The 12028-nt window shown below is 37.6% G+C and overlaps 1 protein-coding gene across 2 annotated transcripts in view; it reads left to right on the top strand.

Annotated features, from left to right (window-relative positions):
- Nucleotides 1-12028, top strand: part of Fam91a1 (family with sequence similarity 91 member A1) — a 44530-nt gene that overhangs the window by 22852 nt on the left and 9650 nt on the right. For both annotated transcript variants that reach the window (XM_048358432.1, XM_048358433.1), the window contains exons 15-19: nucleotides 637-769; nucleotides 3740-3888; nucleotides 5378-5512; nucleotides 5660-5773; nucleotides 10851-10923. In XM_048358432.1, the coding sequence (XP_048214389.1) occupies nucleotides 637-769; nucleotides 3740-3888; nucleotides 5378-5512; nucleotides 5660-5773; nucleotides 10851-10923 (604 nt within the window). The remainder of the gene's footprint in view (nucleotides 1-636; nucleotides 770-3739; nucleotides 3889-5377; nucleotides 5513-5659; nucleotides 5774-10850; nucleotides 10924-12028) is intronic.

Raw genomic sequence — 12028 nt, 5'->3', positions numbered from 1 at the left:
ATTTAAGTATTTCCTTCCATAGGCTTGTATTTCTATTTTGTGTACGTGTGTGTATGTTGTTTCTGGGATGTATATGTTTTTATATATGAAAAAATTCACTGACTTGTGTTCAGAGAACATGGATTAAATCTAAGACCTGTGAAGTCAGGAGTTTTGTCCATTTACCCTGTTACTTTCTTTCCTATCTCCTGGAGAGGTCGTAGTACACAGGAGGCACTCAGTAAACCCTTGTTGAAGGAATTAAGAATGAACTGCTTGGTCAACATTAGTGAGCAGCTCTGTTCAATCATATACTTCAATGTACCTGTGAAAGATGACACTAAACTGAGAACAAAATAATGAGAGTTGGAGTTTTAGTTGATATCTATGGATTAGGGCACTTTTCATAATGAAAAGCAATTTAAAGCAATCTGTTTGAATCATATAATTTAGTAATTTATTTAGTTACTACATTTATTTAGTTGCAGTTATTTCATGGATGTAATAGCAAGACTCAGATTATTTGTTTCAAGTATTGCCTTGCAAAATTTTGATTTATTGTTTTTTCATAATGTCTGATACTGTCAAACTACTATTTACTATAGTAAATGGCATGAGAGTGGTATTTGTTGCAAAATATATTTTCTCTCGGTTTAGGTTCAGAGCACTGGTGAAGGAGAGGCACAGAGATACTTCGATCATGCCCTTACTCTGAGAAACACAATCCTGTTTCTTCGTCATAATAAAGATCTAGTTGCGCAAACTACTCAGCCAGACCAACCCAACTATGGTATGATAAACGTACTGAAATTGGAAGACATGAACTTATATAATTTGTTGACATTAAATAGATCATGGTTACATAACACTTAATGCAGTTTGTATAGACAGAATATTGGATTTATAACTTGAGATTTTGTGAATTTCCTTGTCAGTGGTTTCTTTACTTTTTCTTCTCTCTTCTCATGTGCCACTGACATTTATTGTATTTCAGTATGGCTGGTACCTTCTGAAAGGGTTGCAGTATGTATTTAAAAGCTGGATGGAATCTGGAATAGGCATGAGGTGTGAGGAGTTAAAAGTACTGAAATGTAGTTAATGTTGGAAACATAAAATTAAGTACAATAGATCCCATTTTATGAAATTAATAAACAAGGACTTCCTATTCACTAAAGTATTTTACTTAAAAAGGTGAGAGGAATAGATAATCTCTTTTTAAGGAGTAAAAGAAAGAAGTAGCAGTTTTAATGTGTTGATGTGGTCATTATGCTAATGCGGACCCAGTTTTGTGATAGATGCAGATCCCAAACTTAAGCCGAACTGTACCCAAAGATTCTGGTTCAGTAGATATCTGATATGGAAGGACACACACACACACACACACACACACACACACACACACACACGTATAAAAAGATGACTCCTGTGTTCAGCTAGGCAGTGCATTAAGGAAAGAGTGTTTGGTTTTAGTTCTTGGGTGTTCACAGGATCTGCATCTCAGGATCATGATAACATTTAATTTTAGTTATTCATTTGCCTGAAAATTCTGTTATTTGGTCAAGAACTGCCAGTTTCTTAATCATGCCCATTTTCATTTCATTTCTCTTAGTATTGGTTCCGCTTGCAATTTAATTTAGCCAGGTGCCCAATGAACATAGGTAAAACTACTTATGAACATAAGTAATTAAATAGTTAAAAGCAGAATACTTAAGTAAATCACCAAATGCCTGCAGTCAAAAGTATTTAGTGATAAGGATTTGTTGATGAGTAACCTTTTTATGCTGCCAAGTACTAGATCATGTGATTAAACTGTGTTTGACATAGTCTTGAAGATAAGATGTCTTTGGATATAAAGTTACTGTAATTTCTGAGAGTTTTTAGTGATTTATGGAGAACATGGGAATAGCCTGGCACTGGTGGCTCACACTTATAACACTAGCTACTCAGGAGGCTGAGATAGGAGAATCATGGTTCAAAGCCTGCCTGGGCAGGAAAGTTCCTGAGACTCTTATCTCTAATTAACTGCTAGAAAACTGGGAGCGGAGTTGTGGCTCAAAGTGGTAGAGTGCAAGCCTTGAACAAAAGAGCTCAGGGACAATGCCTAGGCCCTGAGTTTAAGCCCCAGGACTGACTCCCCCCCCCCCCCTATATATATATGAAATAGTTTTGTTACAGATATCTTACAACACAGTGTTCTTTCCTATCCTGTCATAGGATCTGAGATTGTTAGCATTAATGACCAGCCATGTGTAACTGTTTATAGCTGAGGAAATTGAAGTTTATCTTGGTTAAATCTCCTGTCCATTTATATAGTCATCAAAACTCTTAAGATTAGTGGAGTGGAAACCTTGTCCCTGGGTTTTTTCCATTCCTCTGATTTTCTTTATCTTGAACACTAAGCTTGTTATTGATTTACTCATAAATAATTTGTTGCCTAGACACCTGTACCTGTTTTGTGTACCGTCAAAGTTAAATGGTAACTCTAAGCTTATTTTGTGTAAAAATAGTGTGACTCTCACCTTTAAGGTATGTTTAATGTTGGCTGTTGCTGGAACCAGTTGGAGCTTTAATTGCTAAGAATAGTTGCTAGAGCTCCAGAGTTAAATTTTGATTAATTTTCCCTTAGGCCAAACCTATAGTTACTTAAGATTTTCATTTTTTCAAGCAGAGGGGTAGTCAGGTAATGAGTGCATTTCTTTTTGAATAGTGTCAGTGTCACCCCTTCCCTCAATTTCTTAATTATTTTAAGTATTCCTATTGTTTTCAGATTTGTGTTCAAACTGCTTACTATTCTGGTTTCCTGTGATAGCACTTTTTTTTTTTAAAGTAGTTATTTACTGTCAAAATAAGATCTGATTTTTATTTTTTGCTAGTCCTGGGGCTTGGACTCAGGGCCTGAACACTCGTCCCTGGCTTCTTTTTGCTGAAGGCTCGCACTCTACCACTTGAGCCACAGTACCATTTCTGGCTTTTTCTATATATGTATGTGGTGCTGAGGAATCCCAGGGCTTCATGTATACAAGGCGAGCACTTTACTACTAGGCCATATTCCCAGCCCTAAGATCTGATTTTTACCCTGTGCTTATTCATCCATTTCTTGTAGGCATCTGCTTGCTTTTTCTGGGAAATGGTACAAGAAACCAGGACCCTAGTGCTGCTTAATGCTCAGTGCTTCTTAGCCCATTCAGTGGACCATATAGTTTTAAATACATACATTCTTACTTGAAAGCAAAGATGGCCTCCCTGGCCAGTTGACCTAAACTTGTTTCAGTCCTTTAGAGAGCAATCAGACTTGGTGTTTTCCCAGAGGATTGAGGACAGGGATGAATAAATGGAGTGCTCAGCTTATGTTTTATGGCCTAGCAGTGTAGGGCACAAATTTCTAAATGAGGAATGCTTGCCCATGCACTAGAATCAGAGGCATTCTATGGTTCTCTTTGTGGGTTGGAAGATGGGGGAGGAGGGTACTACTTCTACCCCGGCACTCAGCTGTGGCAGTGCACGAGGGGCTGGGGATAGAGAATGAAAGTGTGGTACAGCATGCATGTCTTGAAGGAAGCTAATATGAAGAAGCAGCTTTGTTTCTAGACCAGAGAATGAAAGATTTAACTTTATCTTTAGGTGTCTTGGTGATCTCCTTTAAAAAAAAAAAAAAAGGAAAATATTTCAAGTCCCAAGCAGTAGTCAGAAGTTCATCTTTCAACACTTTGTTCTATGCAGTCAGCGTTTTATTTATTCTGTGTTCTTAATCATCACTCAGGCTTTCCTTTGGACCTCTTACGCTGTGAAAGCCTTCTTGGTTTGGACCCCGCAACTTGCAGCAGAGTTTTGAACAAAAACTACATGCTGCTGGTGTCCATGGCTCCTCTCACCAACGAAATCCGGCCTGTCAGCAGCTGCACGCCCCAGGTAACCCAGCAGGATGAGCCACTTGGCAATGCCGTCATCTCAATAAGAAAATCAACAGCTTTGTTTTCTTCAGTTTCAATTTACCCATGCCAAAGGTTCAAAGCACCAATTCCAAAAGCAAATTTCTATGTCTCAGTGTTGTAAGATGTTATATTTAGTCTGTGAAGTATAATTATTACCTTTAATTTAAATATCATCTGGTGGCTTATATTACACACAATTTGATTTATGTACAAAATATTTTCAAGTGAGTATTTTGGGCTGCTCCAAGGAGGAAGCTGATACTGTTTTGAAGGAAAAGATAAATTTAATTGGGGAAATAAAATGCTTTAGAAATGGGACTGAGGTGCCAAATTAGCTTAAAAGAAAAGATAGTATTTGAAAGCTTGAACTCTAGATAACTATAAGATTTATATGTGAAAATTACTTCCGGCATTTTGCTTTTTAGAAATAAGTCAGTTCCATTTATTTGTAGACTTAGGAAGTGAAGTATAGCTTGTATGCTCAGAGAGATTATATCATTGCTCCACTGTGATCCATTTTGTCTGGTCTTCTAGATGGACAGGCTTTAATGATATAGAAGAAAAGAAGGAAAGGATTTTTTTTTTCATGCCAGTCCTGGGGCTTGAACTCAGGGCCTGGATACTATCCATGCGCTACTTTTGCTCAAGACTAGCTCTCTACCACTTGAGCTACTTCTGGCTTTTCCTGTTTATGTGGTACTGAGGAATCAAATCCAGGGCTTCATGCATGCTAGACAAGCACTCTACCACTCAGCCACATTCCTAGTGCCAAGAAAGGATTTCTTTTTTAAAAAGTAGCTTACGTTAATTAATAGGGGGAGGATTTTACTGTTGTCCTTCCACACATGTATAATGTATTCTCATCATTGTCTCTGTTGCTCTAGGAAGGGATTCTTATATGAAGTTTTTTTTGTTTTGTTCATGTTGTTCTAGTTGTCTCTCTGAGCACTCCTCCCACACTTAATTTTGGCCTGTATTCAACAGCAATGGACCTGAATTTTCATTCAACCCACCTCTCATATATTCTTTAACACAACCTGTTGGCATAGTAGAAATCCATGAGCTAGTTGATAAAAATGAGTGCTTTAAAAAATTATGTGAGTTTAATGATGGTAATGACTAATGCCCTAATATAGAGTTTGTTTTGTTCCATGTATTATATTAAGCATTTTTGAACAATTTCATGAAATAGAAACTTTATGGATTTTTTTTAATAGATTGAGCAGAATGAGGCACAGAAAATGTAAACAACTGCCTTCTTAAGATGATAGAGCTGAGTAGAAGGTGTTCATACTCAACCTAGGCAATGATGTGCCTTCTTAGTCCCAGGGTGAAGTTGAAACTGTGTTAGTAGAACACATAGCATTTCTTTGTGGTTACATTGAAGACTATCAGACTGGTTACTTGTGCGATTTTGCTTCTTTAGGTATTACAACTTTATTTTACCTATTTTTTGCTGATTATAGCATATTGGACCAGCTATTCCAGAAGTCAGTTCTGTCTGGTTTAAACTGTATATTTACCACATTACTGGACAAGGACCGCCATCTCTCTTACTGTCCAAAGGGACAAGACTTCGAAAACTGCCAGGTATATTCCAGGTAGGTGCGTGAGTGCTCTCTCTGTCTCTTTCTCTGTCTCACTTTTGAGGACGATAGACACTGGAAGGAGTGTTATAGATAACTTTCTTAATCTTTTGTTTTTCCTTCTCAGCACTGTTAATATGTGATTTTCTCTCTTTCTAATAGGGTTATGATCGATTACTCATAACATCTTGGGGTCATGATCCTGGGGTAGTTCCTACATCGAATGTGCTCACAATGTTGAATGATGCTTTAACACATTCTGCGGTATTAATTCAGGTATGTTTACTTCATTTGAAGCCATCAGGTTTTAGATTTTTATTATTAAGATCATAATTTGTTGAGCTTTCTACTGAGTTGCAGTCAGATATCATTTATGAAGTTGAAATGCCAGCAATAGGAGATGGGGTTTAGTCCTGCCCCATGGTTGTGTGTGAGTAGGAGAGCACATGGACATTGACCATGGACCCAGGTTTGAATTGCAGCCTCAACTTTAGCTGTGACTAGTATTTACTTATTTATTTTTAATTAGTGTTTTGACATTTTAAATTGTACAATTCAGTCGTGTGTTGTTTTTTTTTTAGTATTTCTGCAGATTTAACCTGTCAATATACTCTAGGACATTCTTATCATCTTAGAAGTGAGTGCTGTAACATTTAGTTATTACTAACCTGATTTTTTTCCCCCTCCTATCCCTTCTTTTCCCTAACTCTAAACCACCTATTGTCTTTAATGATTTACTCTGCATATTTCATATACACAGCATAAATGGGGTTGTTTTTGTTACTGGCTTGTTTCATGTAGCATTTACATAAAAAGTTTATCTTATAGCATATATCAGCACTACAAGTTTTTGGTCAGATAACATTTCATGGTACAGATGTACACATTTTTGTACTCTTTAGTCAATGATAAGCATTTTGTTTCCACTTTTTGAACAATGCTGTTGTACACAATTGTGTGTACTTTTGTGGGGATATTTGTTTTCATTCCTCGTGGGTGTATGTGTATATACCTGGGAATAGAATTGTTGGGAAAGCAGCTCAATGTTTAATCATTTAAGGAATTGCCAGACTTTTCCAGAGTAGCTACTCTGTTTTACATTCTTGTCAGCACTTGGTCCTAGCTTGAGGTTTAGCTGCCCTGGTAAGTGTGAAGTAGTGTTTCATTATACTTTTTATTTGAATTTTCCAGATGCCTAGTAATGTTGAATATCTTTTCATGTGCTTTTTGGATTGTATTTGGGTGATAGTCCATATACTTTCGTTTCTCCTATATAGTAACTCTACCTCTTTTTTTTTTTGGCCAGTCCTGGGCCTTGGACTCAGGACCTGAGCACTGTCCCTGGCTTCTTCCCGCTCAAGGCTAGAGCACTCTGCCACTTGAGCCACAGCGCCGCTTCTGGCCGTTTTCTGTATATGTGGTGCTGGGGAATTGAACCTAGGGCCTCGTGTATCCGAGGCAGGCACTCTTGCCACTAGGCTATATCCCCAGCCCCTAACTCTACCTCTTGAGAGAAAGAAATCAGAATGTACACTGCGAAATGTGTAGGGCGTTTTCTGATACAGGTTCTTGGCAAATATTTCACTAGATGGTAACTATCAATTGATTATTCTATGTTTGTGGTTATTAATAGGATTATGCAAGTAAAGCATGATCTCTATCTTCAAGGAATTTCAGGCCAGGGAGAAGTTGCACAATCAGGACTTTCCATTTTTGCTTTGTTATGAATAGAATTAGTTACAGTGTCAGCATGGATAAATCTCTGGGTAGGGGTTTTGTTTTCCTTGTCTTCACTGCTATTCCTTTAGCACAGGGCTTGGCTTATAGTAGTTCCTCAATTAGTATCATGAAGTAAACTAAGCAGAAAGACAAAGTGATACAGCATATGCAGAAGTTTTTCTTTTTGTTTTTGGTGACTTTTAGAGAGTGCTTTGGGATTCTGGTCAGAGGTGGATCTGGTGAAGTCTTTCTATAGAGCTTAGAAATTAACCTATAGATTGGGGGTAACACTTACAGATCATAAGCAGGGGATTAACATGGTCACATCAGCCCAGGAACTACACTGAGAATGGACAGGTCAAGGGGAAGATACTGAAGCCAGAGGACTAAATAGAAATGGTGTTTCACAGTTTTAGATGAGGCACCTGGGATAGGTCAGTTCAGAGATTAGTAAGACATTAAAGGAAGACATGGATTTAGAGGCTACTGAAGCATATGATTAATTGAACTGATCAGATGTCTTAAGACGTTAGTGAGACAAGGAAGGATGGTTCCTGGGCATTGGGTTCTGACAGTGGAAGGGTGTTGATAAAGAGCCAGCTTATTGGGCAAATGATGAGTTTTGGACATCTCTTGTTGAGTATAATGTGCCTGGGAGACAGGTAGTCTAGAGCCAATTGAAAATACTATGAGGGCTGGGAATATGGCCTAGTGGCAAGAGAGCTTGCCTCGTATACATGAAGCCCTGGGTTCGATTCTCCAGCACCACATATCTAGAAAACAGCCAGAAGTGGCGCTGTGGCTCAAGTGGCAGAGTGCTAGCCTTGAGCAAAAAAAAAAAAAAAAGAAGCCAGGGACAGTGCTCAGGCCCTGAGTCCAAGCCCCAGGACTGGCCAAAAAAAAAGAAGAAAATACTATGAAATTCATAGGAGAGATGACTTAGTATCAGCTTCAATATGTCATTGATAGTTGAATCCCTGAGAGGAGGAAATTAATCAGGGAAAACTTGGGAGATAATGTGACTGGATGAGCTAGACTGCCTAAATTCACATTTAATACTGTCCTTCTTGGTAGTCTTGGACAAGTTAAATAATCTTATGGACTTCAGTGTCATTATTGTCAACTAGAGAAAATAACAGTATCGTGTGTTGAAAGATGTTATGAATCTTATGTCTTTATACCATGTATGCTTAAGCCTTCTATCTTTGTATCTTTGTAAGGTTGTTGAAAAGAATGACTGAGCTAGATAATTGACATAAAGTGCTTGGGCACACTGGCGATCTCACAGATGTAGCTGTGTGGTAGTAGAATGGGGGGAGCATCAATGATTGGGTTTTCTGTCAGTGTCTTGGGTTAGTCATTCACTTCTTTGAGCCTCAGTTTTCCTCGCCTGCAAAATGGGGGTGTGATCACAACACCTGCTATATAGGAAGTAAGTGTTCAGGCATCTAGCAAGTAAGGTTTTTGCTGTTTTTTGGGGACTGTATATATGAATAGGAAAACACAAATCAGTAAATGGCATCTGGTTTTAAAGTCTTAGGGAATTCAGCTTTTGCTAAACAAACACTTCCTTTATTATATTTGATATAATATAAAATGCATGTTATTGGAGTTTAAAACATATTACAGTTATGATTTTGACTAAAACTGTAAGTCATAAATCTATCAGAACGAATGAGAGTGCTCCAAAATGTATTTGAATATTATTATGTGTGTGGTTCACAATGTGATTTAAATGTCAACATTTCTTTTTTTGGCCAGTCCTGGGCCTTGGACTCAGGGCCTGAGCACTGTCCCTGGCTTCCTTTTGCTCAAGGCTAGCACTCTGCCACTTGAGCCACAGCGCCACTTCTGGCCGTTTTCTATATATGTGGTGCTGGGGAATCAAACCCAGGGCTTCTGCTCTTGCCACTAGGCCATATTCCCAGCCCCTCAATATTTCTTGAATTTGGGTCTCTTTGAAGGGGAACATGTATAGTTCCTCAGTGCTTACTTAAAATTTCCATGATAAAGGTCTTAAATACGTAAATATCAAAATTCAGTACTTTTATGTAACTGTACCTGAAACCAAACTTAGGAATTAAAAATAAGCACAAATTTAAAATAAACTTTAAATTTGTTTTAATTGATTTTAAATTCATTTTTATTGAATGTGATAGGTAAAACTAAATTATTGGTAATGTGGAAGTGAGGTGGGTAAAATTTACTATTTGAATTAATGATATGTTCACACTATTCAAAAATAAAACATTGTAAAAGGTGAATAGAGAAAGTCATTCTTCTAATACTGTCTTTCCTGTCCTCAACTGTTCTTCAGATGGCTCGTTTGTTAGTGTCTGACGTGTCCTTCTATATGCAGACACAAGCATTTACACCCTGATATTCCTCTTGCTTTCCCATGTGTCCATTGGAGAACTTTTCATTTTCATTCACAGAGGCTTTTTTTTTTTAAAGATTCACTGAAAATGTGTATCAAATTTATTTACCCAGTCCTCTGTTGGTGGGCCTTTTGGTTGTTTGTAGTTATATTAAGTTGTACTGTAATAGCAAGTATCTTTGGATATATAGCATTTTAGTGCAAGTGCTTTGAGTTTTGCATTTCTGGGTCGTAATATGCTATATAGGAAATTCTTGGGGAGCGAAATACTGGGTTTTGAACTTGCGACTTTGCTCTTGTTAGGCCTCCAGCCCTTTCTGAGTTGGTTATTTTTGAGATTTTTTATCTGGCGTTTTGCCCAGGCTGCCTGGACCATGATCCTCCTCTAAATTTTACCCTTCTACCCTGGCTGGGATACCAGGTGTATGCCATCACACCCAGCTTTTTGCACTTGAGATGGGCTCTTGTGAACTTTTTTTTGATGATGATGACCCCCTTACTGCATTTCTCCCAATCTCCTGAGCCACTGCACGCAGCTGAAGATACTTTGACCTCTGTTCGCTCTCAACTTCAGCTGTCCTTTGTGCACATGCACTTAATGTCATCCAGTCTTCACTTGGCTTATTCCTAATTGATTTACCTATAAATTAATCAACTCTATTTTTTCTTTTTTTAAAAATATATTTATTTTTATTGTTATTACAAAGATGTGGACAGAGGTGTTGCAGTTACATAAATCAGGTAACAAGTACATTTCTTTTTGGACAATGTCACCCATCTCTTGCTCTCTCCCAGTTTTTCCCTCCTGTTCCCACTCACAAGTTGTTTGTTTTGTTTTGTTTTTTGCCAGTCCTGGTGCTTGAACTCAGGGCCTGAGCACTGCCCCTGGCTTCTTTTTGCTCAAGGCTCATACTCTACTACTTGAGCCACAGTGCCACTTCTGGCTTTTTCTATATATGTGGTGCTGAGGAATTGAACCCAGGGCTTCATGTATATGAGGCAAGCACTTTACCACTAGGCCATATTCCCAGTCCCCTCTCTATTTTTTTCATATGTTCAGTTTGAGAAACATTACCCAATAGGCTAATATACGAGGTTGTTGCTTGCTATAGAAAAATAAAAAATTGCCAAAAGCATTTTGCTGGAGTATTAATATGGAATCTACTCATCATTGCATAGTCTTAATCGTTTGTATGTCAGTTACTAGAAATACAGGTTTCTTGTATACCTTTCAACTTCTGTTTCTTTGTGTTTAAGGGACATGGTTTACATGGGATAGGAGAAACTGTCCATATACCATTTCCATTTGATGACACAGAGCTACAAGGAGGTACTCTTTGAATTGTATCCATTTTACTCTATCATTAATCATGGCAAGAGTTTGGTAGAAAACATATTGGAATACAATCTTAAAATCTTTAATTCTAGATTTTTTTTCCCTCAGTTCTGGAACTTAAATTCTAGGCTTGATGCTTGTTAGGCATTACTGTATCATTTTAGCCATACCTTTCATCAATTTTTGTTTTTTGGAGTTTTGTCAGAGTGTCATGTTTTTTTGCCTGGGCTTGGCCTTCAACTGCTGTTCGCCTACCTTCACCTCCTAAGAAGCTGGAATTACAGGCATATGCCGCTATACCCAGGTCCTAAGTACTAGATTTTTAACCATTCTACTATTAAAGAGTAGTGCTAGAAGGTAGGCTTTTTTATTTTGTTGTTTTTTTTTTTAATATGCTTTTCTCACTAAAGAACTAGTAGACAGTATCACTTAGGACCTTTGAAAGAATAGTAGTTTGTTTTGAAGATGAAGAGAATAAGTAGATATTTGTCTATATGAAAGACTAGATTTTTTGGTGTAGTTATTAACCTTTTAATTTTATTGTTGTTCATTTGGAGGTTGAGAGAGAAGGCAAGTTATAGGGAAAGTTCAAAGTATCCAAATCAAAAGTTTTCTCTGGGTGTGGTGGTACATGTGTAATTCCTGCGTTCAGGAGGCAGGAGATTAGTGAATTCAGGCATGCCTGGGCTACATTATTTGACCCTGTCTCAAAAAACCGCAAAGGAAAACAAAGGAACAGATTACAATCTTGTTTTACAGTTTAATTTGTCTATATGTCCACATAACCTATGTGTATAGACTGCACTTGAACTCTGGTTGTTTTATATTTTAAGTTTTTGGAAATTTTAGGTAATTTAAAAATGGATCCTATATACTTTACTAGTTCAAAGAACACTTGCATCTATTTTTCATTTCCACAATTTTGTTGCTGTCTCGTTTTATTTTTTGCTAATAGAGGGGATTTGTCCGGATGGAGGACTTGTTAGCAGCAAAGTAAGAAGGCTCTGTTTAGAGCCTTTAGAAGCAGATGTGAGATGTACTATGCCCAAAGAATTTCTGTAAAAGCAGATTTCTATCATAGGAGATAACTTCTCTCTTG

This window comes from Perognathus longimembris, chromosome 12 (assembly GCF_023159225.1).
Source record: "Perognathus longimembris pacificus isolate PPM17 chromosome 12, ASM2315922v1, whole genome shotgun sequence".
NCBI lineage: Eukaryota > Metazoa > Chordata > Mammalia > Rodentia > Heteromyidae > Perognathus > Perognathus longimembris.
The sequence above is the reverse complement of the archived record's forward strand: the minus strand, read 5'-3'. Positions and strand labels throughout refer to the sequence as shown.